We start from the raw sequence: 22,505 nt of genomic DNA, 5'->3' as shown, positions 1-22,505 counted from the left end.
TTTGTTTTTCCTACTATGGAATGGTTTCAGTTTTCTTCAAAATATCTTCTTTTGTGTCAAACAGAAGAAAGAAACTCAGAAAGCTTGAGGATGAGTAAATAGTGAGCATATTTACATTTTGGGGTGAACTATCCCTTTAACACTGTCTTTATGACCACTGGGTGTCAGTATTCTGTCTAAGGTGAACTCGCTGCAAAGTGTTTTGGTCAGAATCTGTGCATTACATCATACCTCTGAAAGCTCTGATTGGACGAGCCATTATGTTAATCGACCATATGTTAATGAATGAAACATAAGTGCATCACTGTACAAAAAAAAAACATGCATACGGGGATTTTTAAAGTTCAAAACTTTGTCCTTCCATCCATTCCCTTTACCTTGTGATCCGTCAAACACATGTCTTCATTTGGCTTCTTCATCTCACGGATCATCTCCAGCTCCAGCCTCCGGAGCTCCATTTTGCGCTCTTTGTTGAGCCGTTTCTCGTCACGTTTCTCCTGCCTGAGGCGTTCGCGTTCCTGCGGGGTGGAAGAAAGAGGCTTTAGACGTTTGACAAAACCGCGTTGTGTTCTACAAGAAAACTTTGTTTGGGAGAATGTGAAGTGTTTAGGGTACTTTATCAAACTACATGAGAATTATCTGGCGAAACACATTCAGAGAGCGTAGCGGAGCAGGTAGACGTGACATGTGAGAAAGCCTTGAGGTGCAGAGAGGAGAGCGGAGTGGTGAAGGACAGTGTTTCTTTATTTATTTATTTGGGTTTTTTGCACACCTCAGCTTTTTTCCGAGCCTCCACAGCTTTCATTAGCATAACGTGCTGTCTCCTCCTCTCCCTCTCCTGAAAAGACAGAATGATTCCATCGTTCAGTGGAGGAAAGCAGAGCATACAGATCCACACAGAGAAAAAAACAAACGGAATATAAAAGCCAGAGACAGACGATACAACTGATCAGCGTGGTTTAGCATGTAGCACAGAGAGAGAGAAGACAGAGATAAAGTAGGTGTAGAACGGGACACATTGCTATGGCCAGGATGAGGCAGCCACAAAAACGTGTGTTACAGCTGATCAGACGGGAACAAAAAGAGCGAAAAGAAAAGCCACAGATGTAATGGGCAGGTCAGAGGAGGAAAGCTGTCGGTGCATCTTGAGTTAGGTTAGCGTAGCTACTGTTACAAGCTAACAAGGGGAAAGATTTCCCTCAGTCTCGATGTCCTGTGTTTACACTGATGTCACTGTTATCAGGGATTCAAAGTCAACATGAAATCACAATTGGCCATATTTGCTTTCTTAATACATGGCCTTTTCACCCCACATGAAAAATAATATAGTATTTCATAGTAAACTTATAGTAAACTCACAAACTGTAATAAATACTGTAGTATATTTCAATTTTTACTAAAGTAGTATAGTATATACAGTTGTAGAACACTTGGTGGTAATTTGCTTATACTGTAAGTTAGTTAATGTGCCACAGAAATGAGAATTTCCACATGGGAAATAAGGGGACAGTTCACCAAGAAGTCTTCATTTACTCATCATTTACTTGTCAAAAACTTGACTGAGTTTCTTTTTTCTGTTGAACACAAAAGAAGTTATTTTGAAAAATGTTTGGAAACCAGTAACCCATTCACTTTCATAGAATTTTTTTTACTATGGAGGTCAATGATTACTGGTTTCTAAAGTTTAAAAAATATACTGTGTACATTTTCATTTTTGAGTGAACTATACATTTAATTCAAGTACTTTACCATAATTTGGTTCAAAAACACTATAGTATTTACTATAAACTACTGTAGTATTTTATTATGTGTGTTTCTTTAAAATGCAAAGCTTGCAGATAACTGATTTTTATTTAGTTAGTTAATTAGTTAGTTAGTTAGTTAGTTTGACTTTATTAATCCCCTGAGGTTAATTCACATGTCACAGCAGAGCTCTCCATACTATAAATAGATAAATCTATTATAAATAAGTCTTCCATTCTCTTTGTTTGCTTTGCACTTCCCTGCTAACTTCCCTCTGCCTTGTTGACTCATACTGTATGCATATTGCCTAATGCATGAGTGGCCTCTTGTGGCGGTTTTATAGCAATAGTGACTATATCAACAGCTAATTAATAGTTGAACAAAGAACACAAAAATTATGTTCATATAAACTGTATTTACTTGTTAGCTTGTTATAAATTAACTTGATAAATAGTTGATTAATTAACAATAAGTGAATATTTGAACGTTGTATTGTCGTTTTTCATAGCTGATAAAGTTAATAATTAATTTAACATGTATTTAAAAAATTGTCATAGAGCATTTATTTTTCCAGAAAATAATTATTACAAAGAAAATTACAAATATTTTCATTTGCAGAGATTGAAAATCAGGTTTATGCCACCAAATAATGCTTTCTTACAATGCATTCAGTAGACTATAAAAAATCAAAAACACGTCTAAAAACATGGGATCATTTATTGATATTTTATGGGAAAAAAACAATAAATTGCTAAAAAAAAAATAATAATAATGCTTTCTTACAATGCGTTCAGTAGACATTATAAAATAAAATATGTCTGAACATATTGGGGGGGGGGGGGGGTCTAAAAAATAATTAAAAAAATGTTTCTGGCTCATTTTAATGTGCAACCAAAATCTAGAAATAATATATTGTATGCATACAATCATAATATATTGTTAAATAATTATATTAATTTATGGTAACACTTTATTTTCAGTACAAATTCTCACTATTAACTAGTGGCTTGTTACCACTTTATTACCCCATTGGCTGTTTATTAATATTTATAAAGCAAATATTCTGCATTAAAAATAAATTACAAAAATAAAATAATAACAATAATGATATTAAATGCATTTATGTTATGCTTGTGACTTTAAAAACATGTTTCTGGCATATTTTAATGTGCAACAAAAAACCTAGATATAATTAATATAATGTATACAGATATAATATATTGTTAAAATAATTATATTATTTATGTTTTCATTACTAATTCTCACTATTAACTAGTGTCTTATTATCACTTTATTACCACATTATTTCTAAAGCAAATATTCTGCATGATCTCATTCTACATCCCCAATCCTACCCAATATCTAAACCCAAGTACTACCTTAATAACTATTAATAAGCAGCAAATTAAGAGTTTGTGATAAACATTATATGTTAATTAATACTTATATGACTGCAGTTTATTAATACTTATAAGGCAAATATGCTGCATGATCACATTCTACATCACTAATCCTACCCACTAATTAAAACAAAATACTACCTTAATAACTATTAATAAGCAGCAAATTAAACGTTTATTGAGACCATTGTTATATGTTAATTCATACTTATATGATTGCAGTTTATTAATATATAAAAGGCAAATATTCTACATGATCTTATTCTACATCCCAAATCCTACCCAATATCTAAACCAACTACTATCTTAATTAATATTAATAAGCAGCAAATCAAGAGTTTATTGAGGCAAATATGACTGCAGTTTATTAATACCTATAAGACAAATATTCTGCATGATCTCATTTTATAACCCTAACCCAACTAAACCCATATGTAAACCCAACTACTACCTTAATGACTATTAACAAACAACAAATTAAGAGTTTGAGACAAACGTTGTAAGTTAATTAATACTTATATGATTGCAGTCTATTAACACTTATTAGGCAAATATTCAGCATGATCTCATTACATCCCCAATCCTACCCAATATCTAAAACCACCTTACTACCTTAATAACTTTTAATAAGCAGCAAATTAAGAGTTTGAGACAAATGCTACATATTAATTAATACTTAAATGACTGCAGTTTACTAATCATTATAAGGCAAATATTCTGCATGATCTCATTCTACATCCCTAACCCAATTAAACCCATATGTAAACCCAACTACTACATTAATGACTATTAATAAGCAGCAAATTAGGCATTTATTAAGGCAAACGTCATATTTAATGTTTTTTAATAGTGAGAATTGAACCTTAAAATACAGCATGACCTAATTTATTACACAAATATACTAATACTACTAATAAAGACTATAATATGCTCTTATTGATGACCAAATAACACAGATTTGGCTTTATTCTGGTATTAAACGTTCATTTAAGTGGTTAAATATCATTAAATTCTGATAAAATATCACATTAAGTAAGCAAAATGAGTTGTGAATGCAGTTTCATGTTGACTTTACGAACAGCCAATTAGTAAGAGATCTTCGTTTCTGACCCGCGCACGGCATGAAATGGACAACAGAGAGAAGTGTGAGTTTCCTCAGATTCTCTCATTGGTCGGACACTGTGACCTTTGACCTGTACTGATGACCTCACAGGCAGGACAATCAGCGCAGTGCAAATGCAACACCTTGACAAACAGTCTGCCAAAACATACATACACGCACACACATACACACACGCACACTTAAAATATCACAACAATAATGATAAAATACAATATCGGGGTGACTTTACACGTGGAATGAGGGTGTGTGGCACTTTCCACCAATGACAGTATGAACTCAACAGGCTCCATAAACACACACACACTCAAGCACACACACATACATACATACACACAAACAAACAAGGCCTGCTGCATCAAAGCCGGTTATCTCTCATTGAAACACATAGCAGATGTAGGCGATGCAGTTTTTTTTTTCTTTTGTTCTCTTTTTTTTTTGCTTGAAAAGCCATGCAGAAGGAAAATGTAGTTTTGACAGCAGCCAGTGCTACATTTACATATGTGCTGCTATGACATCATATCACAACCAGGATTCACGATGCGAGTGTTAGATGTACAGAAGATGAAACATACCCATACCATATCTAGTCTATGCCTCTCCATCTCCTGAGAGAGAGAGTTGGCAGAGTATTATGAGACAGAAAAAAAATCACAGCGTCATTTAATAAAGAAAAGAAAACCAACTCAAAAACTTTAAAGGTGCAGTAGGTGATCAGTCAAAATGCTAACCATTAGCATAATAGATTTGAAAACACAGTCCCTCCCCTGCCTTTCAAAGCCACGCCTCCTGAAATCACGAATGTGCTCCATTCGCCACTTAGAAAACTTTAGAGCATTTATAATACTACAGTTCGGGACGAAAAACTATTAGCAAGTTTTCAGTTGTGAAACAAAGTTCATACACGCAAATGTACATTCAAAGCACAATTTGTAAATACACAAGTAAAAATCATAGATATTTTTGCCAGATGAATTGGATTTGTGTATTGTCACAGCCATATCACCCTGCAGCCCCAGATCGGTTACTCACTGAAGCTAAGCAGGGCTGAGCCTGGTTAGTACCTGGATGGGAGACCACTAGGGAACACTAGGTTGCTGTTGGAAGTGGTGTTAGTGAGGCCAGCTGGGGGGCTCAACCTGAGGTCTATGCGAGTCCTAATGCCCCAGTAAAAGTGAAGGGGACACTATACTGTCAGTGGGCGCTGTCTTTCGGATGAGACATTAAACCGAGGTCCTGACTCTCTGTGGTCATTAAAAATCCCATGGCACTTCTCGAAAAAAAAAGGGGTGTAACCCCGGTGTCCAGGCCAAAGTCCCTCTATCGGCCCATACGATCATGGCCTCCCAATCATCCCCTTCCACCTAATTGGCTCTATCACTGTCTCTCCACTCCACCAATAGCTGGTGTGTGGGGAGCGCACTTGGATTCAAGCACTTATGAATCGTGTTTTGAACTTATGAATTAGATTTGTGTATGTATGAATCGTGTTTTGAACTTAGAAATTGGATTTGTGTATTTATGTATCATGTTTTGAATTTACTAATTGGATTTGTGTACTTATGAATAGTATTTTAAACTTATGAATTAGATTTGTGTATTTATGAATTGTCTTTTAAACTTACGTATTGGATTTGTGTATTTATAAATCGTGTTTTGAACTTCTAAATCAGATTTGTGTATTTATGAATCATGTTTTGAACTTACGAATTGTATTTTGTATATGTGAATATATGTGAATTACATCATGTAAATGAGTTATTCTTAAAGACTGATCTGGCTCCATAGTTAGGGCTACTTATCAGAATTATGGAAATTGTCCACCGGACAAATTTTCAATGTACAAACATTTTTTAGTCTTATGCCTAACCCAGAATATAAAACTGCATATACTGTAAACACATTTAGATAATTTACTTTAATCTTTACTATTGGAATGTGAAGAGACTTACAACCAGCACAACAAAAAAGGTTTCTGAAGACAATCACCTACTGCACCTTTAAACCTGTAACCCCCAAAAGAGACAGACCCCACTCCCAAAAAATATAAGCATTGGAAATTAACCAGAGAGAAATAGCAGAAAGACAGAATCACATGAGATTTCGCCAATTCTTACAACTGGGCATTTCTATTTTAGGACACTTTTAGAGCGCTTCAATTGGGGTTTGTGAACTCTACAAGGAAAAACACACTCTTTCTTTATTTTTATTTTTTTGTTCCTGTATTCTGTAGAAGAAAAAAAGAAAATCGCTACTACTACAACTACTACTACTATAAATGGCCATTATGAGACCTATTATTTATGAGAGTGGTGACTGACCTGGTGCTTGAGAATAACAGCCTGTTGGCGTCTCATCTCCTTCTCCTACAAACACAAAACATAAAAACGATTCAATGCCGCACCAAAACATTCATTACGATGCAGTCTTAAAAGAAACCAGCGATCAGAGCAGTTTCTGAGCATAAGACTTTAAGTTATATTTTGTTGTTGTTGTAAAAGGTCTGGAAAAAAATGAGTTTTTTTTCCTGTGTCAGGTATTGTAACATGCCGATGGTCGTAGAAGATAAGAATCCATGTTTTTTATTTTGTAAACCAATAGAGACTACATGATAACTCTCATTTGGCATTAGGGGACGCAAAAATAAAAACTCTGTCATCATTTACTCACTCATGACTTGGCCTGCTTTTTTTGGTCTGTTGAACACACACACACAAAATATATTTTGAAGAATGTTAAAAACATAGTAAATAGACCTGAATAATTTATCGTTTAAGCATCAATATAGCAATGTGTGTATTTGCAATAGTCACATCACAGAATTAGATTATTTACTAAAGATAAAGATATACACACACGGGCCACTTGATTAGATACAATTTACTAGTACCTGGTTGGACCCCCTATTGCTTTCAGAACTGCCTTAATCCTTTGTTGCATAAATTCAACAAGGTACTGGAAATATTCCTCGGAAATCTTGGTCTATATTGGTATGATAGCATCAGGCAGTTGCTGCAGAATTGTGAGCTGCACATCCATGATGTGAATCTCCCGTTCCACAACATCCTAAAGGTGCTCTATTGAATTGAGATCTGGTGACTGTGGAGGCCATTTGAGTACAGTGAACTCATTGTCATGTTCAAAAAACAGTCTGAGTTGATTCGTGCTTTATGACATGGCGTGTTATCCTGTTGGATTTAGCGATCAGAAGATGGGTAGACTGTGGTCATAAAGGGATGGACATGGTCAGCAACAATACTCAGGTAGGCTGTGGAATTGACATGATTTCTTTCCCATTCTGATGCTTGGTTTAAACTGCAGAAGATCGTCTTGACCATGTTTATATGCCTAAATGCACTGAGTTGCTGCCATGTGATTGGCTGATTAGAAATTTGTGTTAACGAGCAGTTAGACAGGTGTACATAATAAAGTGCCTGGTGAATGTACAACGATGGCCATGTTATTTAGATGCAATGTATAGAACAGGACTTGATCATGCTAATCTATCTAATTCTAATCTAATCTAATCTAATCTGATCTGATTGAATTCTTTCCAAACAAAATAATTTAAGTGATCTGGTGAAATTATATTCATATCATAATATTTATCGCAATGTCAGATGTCAGTGTTTTCCAATATCGTGCAGCCCTACTAGTTACTATTGACATCTATAGTAGAAAAAACAAAAGCTAGAGAAATCAATGATTACAGGTTTTCAACATTTTTCAAAATATCTTTTTTTGTGTGTGTTCAACAGAATTAAAAGATTTAGAACGAGCCAAGAGTAAATGATGAGTGAATTTTCATTTTTGGGGTGAACTATCTCTTTAATTAATGTAAGATGCGAGTGATGCAAGAGTTTCACTAAAAACCTTCACCTTCTACACAAATGTATTTGAAACAGAAAAACAAGATGAATCATCAAATTTTCGGTTTCTCTTTCTCTAAAGGGAATGACTAGGGCCGGGTGTTATGATAGCATATACTGTACAATTCTGTAGGCATCGACGATAATATTATGAATCATGAATTAAACTGTGCAAGAAAAATGTTATTTGCATGTTATTTACATGTTATTTGTTATGTAAAGTGTCAAATGTGTATATTGTCATGTTACAACTGTGTTACAAGTGTATTTATTGACCATTGAGCCCTAACCCCAGGTAAAAATGACTGCTCTAATACACAACCATTTAAAAGTTTGGGGTCAGTATGATTTATATTATATTATATTATATTATATTATATTATATTATATTATATTATATTATATTATATTATATTATATTATATTATATTATATTATATTATATTATATTATATTATATTTGTATGTTCACTTAAAAGGCATTTATTTAAATACTATAATGGTAAGGCATCATGTAAATTGTATTTTATCAATTTCATACATTTTTTTTTCTTAGGGTTGGAGAAGTTTTGGCTTTTTTGCTTTGTATTATATTTATTATTTATGTCAAGTTTTTTTATTTGCCTGAAATTAAAATAAAGCCAGTAATTTTATGAAATATTACATAAAACAATACTAATAACTCTTTTCCATTTATAATGTAGATTATTTTTGTGATGACAATTAGTTGGATGTATAACTTCAGTCGGGGTGACACGATGGCTCAGTGGTTAGCACTGTCACCTTACAGCAAGAAGGTTACTGGTTCGAGTCACCGCTGGGTCAGTTGGCATTTCTGTCTGGAGTTTGCATGTTCTCCCCTTGTTGGCATGGGTTTCCTCCAAGTGCTCCAATTTTCCCCAGAGTCCAAAAACATGTGGGATAGGTGAATTGAAAAAGCTAAATTGTTCATATTGTGTGTGTGTAAATGGGTGTGTATGGATATTTCCCAGTACTTGGTTGCAGCTCGAAGGGCATCCGTTGTCAAAAACTTAGGCTGGAATAGTTGGCGTTTCATTCTGCTGTGATGCCCCCTGATAAATAAGGGACTAAGCCAAAGGAAAACAAATGAATGAACGTACACTGTAAAAAAAAGGCTAAATAATAAACCAAAAAAGTGTTCTCGGGGAATAGAATTGACTCACACCCCAAATATTTGATCAGTTGTGTATGTATATAATCATTTTCTGCATAACAACACTGTGTATATTGCCGTGTAAGTGATAACAACAGTTTAAAATGTACATCACATTGATCATACAACCCTAAGAAAGACCAGTGCAAAGCTAACAGACGTGAACTGCAAGTCATAAAGCTCGACATTTAAATAAAGGGAGCTATTTAGAGCAGGTTGTGTATTCCAGAGAGACCCCATGTGTGTGAGACATAAAAAGATGCACGGTGCATTTTTCATTTTTAAACAACAGCAGCAAAAATCCAGATGTCAAGCTAATTTCCCCCCTGCAGGCCGGCAGACATCAGTCAAACAGAGGCTGTGCTGCTTTTGTTGTGGCCGAGGAATGTTAATGTTTTGCCGGGGAAGGTGAAAGCGAGACATTTTTCTTTTTTTTTTTATTCTGGGGTGGGGGGTTTTCCACGCTGATGATTCATAGTGCGCAGAGTAGGTGTGGAGCATCTCACAAACTGACCTTTATTCGCTTTTCCGCCTCCAACATTTTGGCATTGGCAGCCTCCTCTCTCTTTTTCCGCTTTGCCTGCCAATGCAAAACAGGTCTGGGTCAGAGCATAAACTGAAATTAAACATGCTAAACCAACATCTGTTTTATTTATAACTTATCCTAACACTTTTGATTGATGTGTCTGCGAGAGGAAAACATTCACACATACACACACACACACACACAGAGGAAAGCCCTCACGTTTTGCCACTGCTGTGCTATTAAGTCTAGCTCCAGATCACTGAGTCAGCGATTGGGAGTGTTTGTGTGTCAGAATCAACCTCTAGATCTTCACAACTATTCAATATTCCTCAGGCTCTGACATCGGCGATATAAAAAGAAAGCAAAGGCGAATTAGCCGAAAATTTAAATGCGTAATTACAAACAGCACCCGAAAATCCCGTTCGGAGTGGCTTGCCAAGCGTGTCAGCTCCAATTTGATTTTTGCCCGGCTAAAACACTTCTGAAGCCTCTATAATTGGGTGAGTAAAGTAAACAGTGTCTTACTCCTGCTACTTATGCAAGAACTGCCATTGTCTGATGGGGGGGGGGGGAGAAAAAAAATCTTTTATGTCTAATTTACCTCTGGTTTGAAACGCAGGAGGCAGCAAATTTAATATTCAAAAACTGTCCGGCAAAACCAATTTAGCATTAGTCCTGACGAAAAAATTATGCACAATTCGCACCCCCTCCTTTTAAAATCAAAAATGCTGTGAGTGATTCTGCTGTGGTCTGGCCTCCATGTTAAACAGGAGCCGAAAGGGGGGGTGGTGGTGGTGTGTATTTTAAGAATGTTAAGCCTATTTCGACTCTTTTAATTTATTATTTTCTTTTTTCCGCAGTCACTCCGTACCTCGAGAATCTGCTGTGCGCGGAGTTCCTTCTCCATGCGGATTTGCTGAATACGCTTTATCTTTTCCTGGTAGGAGAGGAGGAGGAAGTCTGTTAATTGAAAGTGCTGCTGTGCATTTAAAAAAGTCGACTGGCAGCCGAACCGCAGCGCCGTCAGTCTCGCTTCGGAATTAACGCTTTTTAATCTGACCTTCAGATTGACCGACAACCTGAAAGCTTGGTTCTCAATCTCACCTGCTGTTTAAGTATCTTCAGCTGCTCCTTTTGCTTTCTCCTCTCCTCTGCGGCCATGATGGCTGAGCAAGAGATGAAACAACGTGTCAGCAACAACTTTGAGCATATTTGTGAGTGATGGTATTCATGATTATAAGGTACCTTGCTGTTTGCGCGCCTCTTTGGCCGCCCGCGCCAGTGCCTGCTTCTCTAGTTTCCTCATGAGCTTCATCTGAGCTGCCTGCCGGGCGATTTCTGATGAAAACGGACAATCCTTCTTGTTAATATCAGTTAATGGATTATTGTCTATAAGAGTTGTTACAGTGCAATAGGTGAAAAGTGAAGGATGACTCATGAGAAATGTACACTAATTTAACAACCCAGATCAATATACATATTATTGTATGTGAATGTGTTATTGTATATAAATACACCCGACGAACAAGAAGCAAAGTCACAGGTATTGCACACTGAATTTCAAGTGCACAATGGGTTTAATCCCCAAACAAGCAAAAGTTATTTGTACACACACATACACACACACACACACACACACACACACACACACACACACACACACACACACACACACACACACACACACACACACACACACACACACACACACACACACACACACACACACACACACACACACACACACACACATATATATATATATATATATATATATTTAGAATATACAGAGAATTTTTCACAGTATTTCCGAAAATATTTTTTCTTCTAGAGAAAATCTTATTTGTTTTATTTTGGCTAGAATAAATGTTTTTTTTTTAAGTTTTAATAAACATTTAAAAAACAAGGTCAATATTATTAGCACAATATTAGTGTCAATATTATTCTGACTTCAACAATATATATAAAGGATGCACCAATTTTAATTTTTGGGCCGATAACAATAACCAATAATTCTTTAGATTTGGATGCCAATAACCAATATATTAGTCGATAAATATAAATATTTAAAAATGTTGTATTTTTGTACAGTGAACAATTGATTTTAATTTAAAAACTTTATTTAAGTTTAAACTGATCTTACAATAGCCTACTCAAAGCAATAATTTCAAAATTCCAAGTTGTTGCAGTTATATAGAACTTTCAAATGTTCTTGAATAAAAAGTGTTACAGTAATGTACAATTGTTAGTCATTTGACAGTTTAATTACCGCACTCCTGTAAGATTCTCTCGTGCTTACAAGGCAGGCAGTTCTGTACAATTACGTAATTTATCGGCTTAAATATGTCGGCCTAATTTTGATATTGGCCGATAACGATAACATTGAAAACAGCACTTTTCGTCCGATATTGATATGGCCGCCAATACATTGTGCATCTCTAACACATGTACATATTTATAGTTGGTATGGTGGATGTATGGTTTGTTAGGATTGAACAGCATTTCTTCAAGACACAACTACTTGAACATCTGGAATCAGAGGGTTAAAAAAATCACTTTTTAAAATTGACTAGATTCATTGCTAAGCAATGTGATTAGCAAGGTCACCAAAGCAGCATAATTAATATCAAAGTCTAAAAGACAGTTTCAAATGTTATAAGATCTTATTTGTCTGCTATTTTAGCCGAAATTTCACAAATGCACACTTGAGAGCTGGTGTTCTCAAAAGGCCCGATGTCCTGCAGATTTTAGCTCCAACTTGCCACAACACACCTGTAAAGGCTGATTTATACTTCTGCGTCAAACGCACGCTTATGCTACGGCATTAACGCATAGCTCTACGCCGTGGCCTTGTACATTCAGAAAGTGTTCAGGAAAAGCAAAACACCAGCGAAGAAACTCGACACAGAGGAACAATTACACCTCACTGCCAACTAGCGTTTCGGAAGTGTTAATGCAGACCAACAGAGACAGCGCGCAGAAGTATAAATGCTGAGCTACGCGCGTTGCATGCGCCAGTCACTTGACGCAGAAGTATAAACCAGGCTTAAGGATGTTTCTAGAAATCCTAATAAGAGCTTTGCTTGCGTCCCAATTCGCATACTTATACTATGGCCTAAAAGTATATAGTTGCTAGTATGTCATCTTGACACATCATCCACATTTCCTTTATATTTAATCAACTAACTTTTCTATTGCAAAAGCAGCAGCAGGATAATCTGCCATTCGCGAGGCTTTCATGCAGAGAAATCTTTTCAGGTATAAATAATTATGCATTCAGAAGTTAATGTCCAACCATATCTTTATATAAATTCCGATTGTTGTTGCAGATGAAATATAACATGTAAAACTCGATGTAAATATCTTCCAGGTAGCTAGATATTATTAATAAATTCAAACAACTTTAATAAAGCCTCTCTACTTGATGATTGGTTTTGTGCATCCACCATGTTTGTAGTTTATTTACATGTTTTACCCAAATTTGTAGTTTAAATCAAATTCACATGCAACGCACAATGTATTAAGGGCTATATTAGCGGTTACAGTACTGACGGTACAACGAATATCTAATGAAAATAGACCATCGGGGAACCTTTGGCATACTCTTTACAACGATTTAAACAGTTTGAGACATACTAATTCTTTTTTTGAATACTGTTTAGGACAGATAGTCCGTGAATTGGGATGCAGCATTTGATTAGCTAGCCCAGGTGTAACTGATTGGGGTTGGAACTAATCTTTGTAGGATCGAGTTTGAGAACACCTGCTCTAGGGACATCAGAAACTTAATTAAGATCTTGTAAAAAAAAAAGGCATAACAGGTCTCCTTTAATGAATCATAGCTTCTCCTGAATCATAGCTTAACAAAGTTTGAGTTTCAAAGGTACAGTTCTACACAGTGCTGTACTTTTTGTCCAAAGTGCGACTCTCTGAAGCCAAAGGTAATTTACCCTGAGCCTCGAGTTTGCGCAGTAGTTTAGCTTCGGAGGGGCTTGGGAATTCGTTCTCTCCTAGATTCGGAGGGCGACCCTTTCTGCGCCGACTGCCCGAGCCCTCGCTGCTGCCCCTCTGCTGGCGGTCAGAGTTGGGCGGGCGACCTCGCCGCCCCTCCATGGCCAATATATGAGGGATGACCTCTTCCTCATTCAGAAGAGTCCACTGCAGACCCTAAAGAACAGAGAGCTGAGTCAGACTTCTGAAGATGATGCTGGAAACACAAAACACTTAGTCTGGCTTAATCACTAACAATCAGGTGACTTTGTAATTGGTAAAATTCTGATTGGTAATATTCAAATTTTAGAAAATCGATTCAAAGCAGGAAATGGCGAAGAAAATAAAACAAGAGATGGATTTTAGTTTAAAATGGAATCAACAAACTGTCCAACTTTCGCTCCTCTGCATCTTTAATCTAAAGAATCTCTTTCAACACACACGCACACACGGGACAGACAAAACATGAAGTAACACCCTGTGGAAACAACCAGCGCTGATTATTGCACAGACTCCCTACAGTTTTAAAGGGGAAATTCAGGCTATCGGGGTTCAATCAAATTCCCTGCCCTGTTCAAGATGAAAGAGAGATACAGGGAGAGTGATAGAATACGAGCGAGAGAGACAGAGATAAAAAAAGAACATAAAGAACAAAAAAAAAGGAAAAAAGAGGAGATGAAAGGCATTCACCTGGGGTCCTTCTCTGGCTTCATAGAAGTCACCAACCCTTATTTTTGCACTGAAGCTAAAATTATCACGCGTGATGTCAGTTATTCCGTATCTGGACAGATACTACAGAAGAGAGAATAATAGTGATTTCGTCAGACAGGATATCCAGAGAGCCATTAGCACTATAATGGTACCAAACTGAAAGCAGCCTAGCACACTTGCCATATCAGTGCACAGCTAAACTAAAGTGACCAGATTACCCAAATAAACTGCTAACAACGGTGCACTGGGAGAGGAAAAAGGGTTTATGTGGATGGGGAGTGAGGTTTCCTGAGCTGTTGGCGGGTGGAAGCAAGAAGTGGTGAGGAAAACAAGTCAAGTTTACCTTTACGACATCTGGGTACTGTCGCAGTCGCTTGCCGCACGGGGAGTAATACGCAACATCTCCCTGCAGCCGACCGGCCACCGTTTTTATCCTGGTCTCTCTTTGCCAACTGGAACAACAACACATCCAGTGAAGAAAACAGTGCGTGATAAAAAATAAATAAATTAAAATAAAAAACACAGAAAACTGCTTACACATAAACACAAATGCAACCAAGGGTTCTCATATTCATATTGCTTTATTTATTTATTTATTTATTTATTTATTTATTTATTTATTTTTACATAAACACGATAATTCCATGGATTTTTAAACATGTATTAATGATAGTGTTGGGGAAAGTTACTTTTGAAAGTAATGCACTACAATATTGAGTTACTCCACAGAAAAAAAGTTACTAGTTGCGTTAGTAAGTTACATTTTATGGTAAGTAATGTGTTACTTTTGGATTACTTTGTGTTACTTTTTCATACCTGCCTGAGGCTTGATCTCTTTTTGAACTTGTGGGGTATTTTTAATAGGAGCTCTGCATTTAATGACACTGTATAACCTTCATTTACATAAAAAAACTAATAAAATAATTTGAATAATGTTACCTTCAGAGAACTTCCTGATGCTAAACATACAGTATATACAGATTAAAAAAAGTTGAAAGCAACATGTTCGCTTCCTTTGTATTTTTGTCTATTCACTTCTGTAAAATCACTGTCCATTGAGATTATAGTCCCCTTTTTTTCTATGTTCATATTAATGAGAATACTTCCATCACAGAAATGTAAGGCTCTGCCATTTTGGTTTTTGTCTGTTCTGGTGGGGAACTCATTTTTTATTGAGTGTTATTCAACTTGATAACAGTAATTTTTTTAAAGCGTATTAATAAGGCTAAAAAGTAACTTGAGTTACATTTTTGAAAAGTAACTCAAATATTATTACTAATATTTTAAAGCAACGCATTACTTTACTCGTAATGTAACTAATACTTGTAATGCTTTACCCCAAACACTGATTATGACTGACTGACTAATGAGACAAAAATAAAAAACTCATTCAATAAACATGCAGTAACACTTACAATCCATTAATTAAATGTTGTTTACTGCAGTGTTGAGGAAAAAAGTTATATATTACAAATTTAAGTTTCTATTTCTTTTAAATTGTGTTACTTATGCAGTCAAGAAAAGTAACATGAAAGCATGCCATCTGTTATGTTTTTTTTATTTATTTATTTTTTTAAAGCAAGATTGGTTTAAAATTGTATTATATTACCGTTTACCCAACACTGGTTAACTGCATTTATTAATATGATCTAACAATCTATCGATAAATCTATACTCTTATTATTTTTATTAACGTACTTTAGACCCTTTTCACAAGACTGTTATGCCGCGTATAATGGCCAACAGCATCTTAAATCCTTAAAAGTTTTTAATAATAAAAAAAAAGTATATGCATTTATTTATGTATTATATTATCTTTACATCAAATTACAAAAAATAAATAACTGCTTATGCGAGATGTTTCTACTGCAGCGTCTATGGAGTAAATTTGACGTTATTCTCTCTTCTGGCTGCCGTCATCAATCTCACACTTTTTTTTCTTCCTTTTTCTAAAAGCCTTGATAACACGATAGTAGAGTTTTTATTTTAGTATTTCAGCAAATAGGATTGTAAAAAAAATGTTGTACTCTTCATTTACTGCGCTCTAAGTTTACCCAGCTATGGTGACTTCTGCTATCGAGAAACCCTGAAATGTGAAAAGGGTGTATTGTACAATTAAAATAAAAGGTTGTTTAATGAACCTACGCCAACAATAAAGCTATGCATTGCATTATTAACTACATTAACAAATACTAACCGGTGCACTGCTCATTATTATGGTTTATTATGACACTTAAAAATAAAAACGAAGAATCAATTTAATGATTCAAACATAAAAATATACAGTGGGGAAAATAAATGCTGGACACATCATGTTTTTTCTTGGGAATACTTTTTCTAAAGGAGCTGTTGACATGGAAATGAACCAGATTTTACTAAAAACCCAAACATAAAAATAAAACAAAGCAAATTAAAAAAAAAATCTGAAAAATTAGTTATGTGTAATAACAATAAAATGACACAAGGAGAAAGTTCTGAACTACTGAAACGTGTTTAATACTTTATATAAAAGGCTTTTTTGGTGATGACAGCTTAAAGACGCCTCTCATATGGGGAATGAAGTCACATGACTTCAACATAGAGTGAAAAAATATTGATTATCCTGTGGGTCTCGTCTGTCAAATCTGATCTTTAATTTGTATTTTCTGTTGGATTCAAGTCAGGTGATTGGCTGGACCATTCTACAGCTTGATTTGCTTTCTCTGAAAGCATTTGAGAGTTTCCTTGGCTGTGTGCTGGATCATTGTCTTGCTGAAATGTCCACCCTGGTTTCATCTTCATCATCCTGATAATGTAGATCAGGGGTCACCAATCTCGGTCCTGGAGGGCCGGTGTCCCTGCAGGTTTTAGCTAAAATTGCCTCAACACACCTGCCTGGATGTTTCAAGTATACCTAGTAAGAGCTTGATTAGCTTGTCCAGGTGTGTTTGATTAGGGTTGGAGCTAAAATCTGCAGGACACTGGCCCTCCAGGAACAAGTTTGGTGACCCCTGATGTAGATGTTGGACTGAAGCAGCTAATATAAATTTACACTGATGACAGACAGAGAATTGCTGAATAACTACTGAGAGATTTAAGCTGCTGTCTGGGCCTTCGCTGCCTTTCTGAACCTCCTTTTCTTCATGTGTTCAATACTTTTTCCTTGCTTCATTTCATTTTTTGTTAACCCATACTTATGGATTTCTTTGGCTGTTACCAACATCTGGGGAACATTTCAGGTCAAAGGCACCTTTAGAAATATTTTTCTGAGAAAAATGACGTTCAATATTTATTTTTCGGCGCTCGACTGGAAAAACACATGAACACATTAATCTTATTTAATGATCATTTTTGAATGTCATTTACTAAAACGATGCATTTCAAAATGATTCTTAAATATACAAATCAATAAACATAGAAATGCATATAAAAATACAAATAAATAAACAATTTAATAGACCTTTAAATTTGTCTATTTAATTAGCATTTTTAAATGTCATTTACTAAAACGATGCACTTAAAAGTGCATTTTAAATGCATAAATAAAGAGAAAAATTTAAAATAGTTAAAGTCACATTTTAAAATGTTAATTAACCAAACAATATAAAAGTGCATCAATAAATAACTTTAAATTCATTTTAAATGCTTTTTTTTTTATCAATTTATCAACAGAGTTTTTAAAAAGTGCCTTGATCAGCTCACATGAGAGAGCAACCAATCAACATTTGCCTTAATAATGAATAAATTAAGAAAAACTGCAGCATTACAGTTCTTAATTTTAATTTTAAGTGTCACTCCTGGACCACCGTACATCCTAGCCAATTGCAAAAACCCTATGAATCCCCTAAATTACAATTACTGTAGTAAACATAAGCTATTTCAAGTCTAGCATTTCAATTCATGTGACATTCGCATCTACACTGATATTACAATGACATCATGCAAATATCATGAATACGAAACCTAATGTGAATATGATAATCGTTCAAAAGTGTCATAGTACCATGGTATTATCCCATCACTGTGCAGCGGTGCCACAGCAGAGTTCTTTTAATGGGTTTGTAATAACAGAGCAAAGAATTCCGATGTGAGGAAAATATTTACCCATCTGCGGTTTTAATGTGCTGTTTATACGCACTGCACAGAATGCAGATCTGCGCTTAACAGGTGTTGAGTCATGCTGCCACCAGCGTGTGTCATATTTAAACGTACCCCATTTCCAGCGGAATCCGTAAATCATCTTCATTCATCACTCGCTTTCTCTTCGCCGAGCCTGAGACAAGACAACAGCGAGACAAAACGCATTAGAAAACACACACGCACACACATTTTAGGCAAACCGTTTCATCATCGCTTACAAATTACAACTCGCGTAATGAGCAAACGACAGCAAATGTTTTATTCGTTCTGTTTTCGGAGGCGCCTGAATGTAAAAAACTCTCCTCCACAAGGCCAGGGGATTGCAATGAGGTTTCAAAGACGTCCTAAAATGTTTTCATTTACTAATATTAACATTCTGGATACTTTTTTTATGTTATGTCATATTAACAAGTAAAACATGTATTTTAAAATAAAATCAGAGTTAATAAATAAAAGTGGTATCCAAACATTTATTATAACATCATGAGTTTAACATTATAGTTAAATTACATCTGCTTTTAAAGATAAACTGAATAAGAAGTAAAAAACAGAAATCATAAAAACAGGACAATTATATAGACAAGATAAGTAGAGATTAAGTACTAAATTAAACAATGGTTTGGTACAAAAAATTAACACCATTATTAAATAATGACACACTCAATTATTTAAAAGTGCTGAAAAATAGTTCATGTTATAATGGAAAAAGTGGTTCTTTTGAAATTTCATCTAAATGGCCTGAAAGTACTAAACTGCGACGCAATTTTATTATAACATAATAACCTAAAAAATAACTTGAGTACACAATTAGCATATTAGAATAATATTCCAAACATTGTGATGTGACACTGAGAATAGATTACAAGAAAATAAAGGATAAATATTTAAATTTATTTTAATGTTTTAATGCCTTTATTGCATTTCCGGTCCAATAAATTATTTCCTTGAATAATAAAATATAATAAAATAAAATAACATAAAATAGAAAATAAATAAAATAAAATAAAAACATAATAAAACAAAACAAAATAAAATCAAACAAATAATATTTTTTTAAATAAATAAAATAAAATAAAGATATAATAAAACAAAACAAAATAAAAACATAATAAAATAAAACAAAACAAAATAAAATAAATAATAATAAAGTTAAATATTTTTTATTTAAAATAAAATAAAATAAATAAATAAAAACATTAAAAAAAATAAAAAAAATAAAAAAAATGTAATAAAATAAAAACTAAATTAAAAAATAATAATAACATAAAACAAAACAAAATAAATAATAATAAAGTTAAATAAAATGTAAAAATTAAAATAAAATATTTTTATAAAACTATTTATTGTGAATACCTAGTTTTTAGCATTTTGCTCGGGCTTCATTAAAAGCAGCATTTCATTTTGTGGCATTGAAAGATGTTGAACGTCATCCAAGAGCAGATGCATTTCTGAGCCACACTTTCAGGATTTGTGATCATTTTGTTCAACAGATGCCTCTGTTAGCTTCAGAAGCGAGAACAAAAAAAGCGATTAAGAAGTGGCTGATGTGCCTCAGCTAACAGGTTAAGACAAACACGGGTACCAGGGTTAACCCAGACACCACACAAACAGCCATCCTTCCTTACCAGCTACGTTTACCTCATCCTAAACTTGACCCAGCACAAATCAAACAAACACAATAAATAAAAACCGTCTGATATTCATTCTGTTGCTTTTTTTTCCTGGAACGCAGGCCAGATATGACTAAGTCCAAGGACGTGCACACAAACAAACATGCAGAAAGGAAGCCGAGTGATGCCAGACGCCGCCATTTATCTTTCTAAAAATAGACATCTGAGTGTGACAGTCCGCACACACAAACAAAAGGACATATAAACCTATTCAAGCCAGTGTCACTGACAGAGCTCACAGAGGAGCATGTCAAGCAGATGCTGTTTTACTTTAGGTCCGTTTACGCCTGCTATGAAGACGTCACTTCAAACACTTTTCTGATGTTTAGGCTTTTTCTGTCTGGTCAGTGTTTTTTACAAGATAAATGGATCAATATCAGTCATGTCGCAGAGCTACAAGTATGACGTTGTGTTTATACAACTGTTCCATAAACGTGGAATCAGATAATGGTGCACATACACAATTTAGTAGTAAAACTTTACTTTAAGGGGTGTTCATAAGACTGTAATGAAACATTTATAATGATTTATCATGGCACGGTTTGATGTTTGGTCGACCAATCAGCAGAGTGGGGGTGTGTATAATTTCCTGGGGCGTGTATAAAAAACTTTATTAATTTTGGTTTAATCGCATTTTCATTTTGTGTGTAAAAATATAATGTGATGGAAACAAAAATAAATATTTGAAAAATGTATCTTCAAATTTATGTTTAGGATCAAATTTGGCATAAACGAACAAAATGTTGAAAACACTAACAAGATTATACGTGGGTACAGGGGCCATTTATGATGGCATCATCACAGTCAGGTTTACAACAGACTTATCACAAGTTTTGTTGTCTTGATAAAGTCAAGTTGTCATAACAATGTCATCGCTTCATTTAAAATGCAAACGACAAACGAGCAAATGCAAATGAGCAAATGACATTTAATAACAGTTGTTTTAAGCATGCATAAAATCATAGTCTCAAACACCAATTTATGTGAGGAACTACTTTCTTCCGCCAATCATTCAGATCTACAATCAAGAAGTTATATATCTTACGCGCAAGATGTGTTTTCCGATTTCTTACTATTTTCAGACCAATACAACTCTAATTTTTACATTTTGCGCCATGTTATTTAAATATGAAGGCTAATGGATTTCTTCAGTTGAGTGAGTTTCCACCCTTTCCTAATCCACGCAAGTAAAGGAGTAGAGTAAAGAGTAAAATAAAGTAAAGAGAAACTAAAGACGCTGAATGGAGGAGGCTTATTCTTTATTCTTGCGCTGCAGATGTTCTGTTTAACTGTTTTCACGCTAGCAAAGCGCTCAGTTTTCACTACAAAGTCTGCCATGTAAAATCAAATGCGCCATTGCGCAATGCAACTGACTTAAAGGGAATGGGAGATGAGGCTTTGATTGGTTTAATGCACATTATGCTCAAAACACACCCATAACTCATTAAGAATATCAACAAAACCCTGTTAGACCATGCGTCCAGGCGCTAACCGTATTTTTCCATCCTTTAAATAGCAAAAGTGAATTCAGACATGCCCTAAATGCTTTTGCGCCATTCGCTTTAGACTTTGCGACAAGATCATTAAAATAGAGCCCATAGTCTCACTTTTCTATAGCAGTTGTAAACAGGACTCTAGTTTGGTGTTTACCTGGAGAGGTGCCAACGGAGTATGAGGAGGATGGAGAGCTGTGATAGGCACCGGAGCTGCTCACGATGGTGGGTGTGGCCACACTGGCGGGCTTAACGACTTGGAGGTTTAGCGGCAGGCAGTCAGACAGGCTGTGATTGGTGGAGGAGTTGAGGAGGCTCTTGTTGAGTTTTTGAGGAGTCTTCTCTCCATCAGTGTCCATTTCCGCAGCGCTCGCATCCTTGCGCTTCTTTTTTGTGCCTTCAGAGCCATTCATCTCACTGTCTGAATTACTGTCCGACTCTGAGGAACAGGAAAACGTGTGATGATGTTTATGGTATTTTGCTTGTGTCATTTGTTGGTTTGATGCGTTCTTCAGTGAGAATGCAAGAAATGTTATTAGAAAGAAACAATTTGAGGGATATTTCATTAGATTAAAAAATATGCGTATACAATTGAGGACAAAATTATAAGCTTTAATGTGAAATATTTCAAATATTTCCCAGATGATGTTTAACAGAGCAAGGCCGTTTTCAGAGTTTTTCTTAAAATAT

General features: G+C 35.1%; 1 protein-coding gene across 50 annotated transcripts in view; it reads right to left on the bottom strand.

Annotated features, from left to right (window-relative positions):
- The window catches only part of baz2ba (bromodomain adjacent to zinc finger domain, 2Ba), a 174,113-nt gene that overhangs the window by 29,433 nt on the left and 122,175 nt on the right, over positions 1-22,505 (bottom strand). For 4 of the 50 annotated variants that reach the window (XM_021477029.3, XM_021477034.3, XM_073953719.1 and 1 more), the window contains exons 10-22: positions 21,973-22,254; positions 18,725-18,785; positions 14,877-14,985; positions 14,513-14,614; positions 13,783-13,999; positions 11,078-11,170; positions 10,937-10,998; positions 10,704-10,769; positions 9,821-9,886; positions 6,585-6,629; positions 4,839-4,871; positions 773-838; positions 378-518 (exon numbers count right to left, since the gene is read on the bottom strand). In XM_021477029.3, the coding sequence (XP_021332704.2) occupies positions 378-518; positions 773-838; positions 4,839-4,871; positions 6,585-6,629; positions 9,821-9,886; positions 10,704-10,769; positions 10,937-10,998; positions 11,078-11,170; positions 13,783-13,999; positions 14,513-14,614; positions 14,877-14,985; positions 18,725-18,785; positions 21,973-22,254 (1,343 nt within the window). The remainder of the gene's footprint in view (positions 1-377; positions 519-772; positions 839-4,838; positions 4,872-6,584; positions 6,630-9,820; positions 9,887-10,703; positions 10,770-10,936; positions 10,999-11,077; positions 11,171-13,782; positions 14,000-14,512; positions 14,615-14,876; positions 14,986-18,724; positions 18,786-21,972; positions 22,255-22,505) is intronic. The other 46 variants (XM_021477031.3, XM_021477036.3, XM_073953723.1 and 43 more) reach the window with 19 other exon arrangements.

The sequence above is a fragment of the Danio rerio genome, chromosome 6 (genome assembly GCF_049306965.1).
Source record: "Danio rerio strain Tuebingen ecotype United States chromosome 6, GRCz12tu, whole genome shotgun sequence".
NCBI classification, from domain to species: Eukaryota; Metazoa; Chordata; class Actinopteri; order Cypriniformes; family Danionidae; genus Danio; species Danio rerio.
Note: the sequence above shows the minus strand (reverse complement) of the source record. Positions and strands in the feature narration are given on the sequence as shown.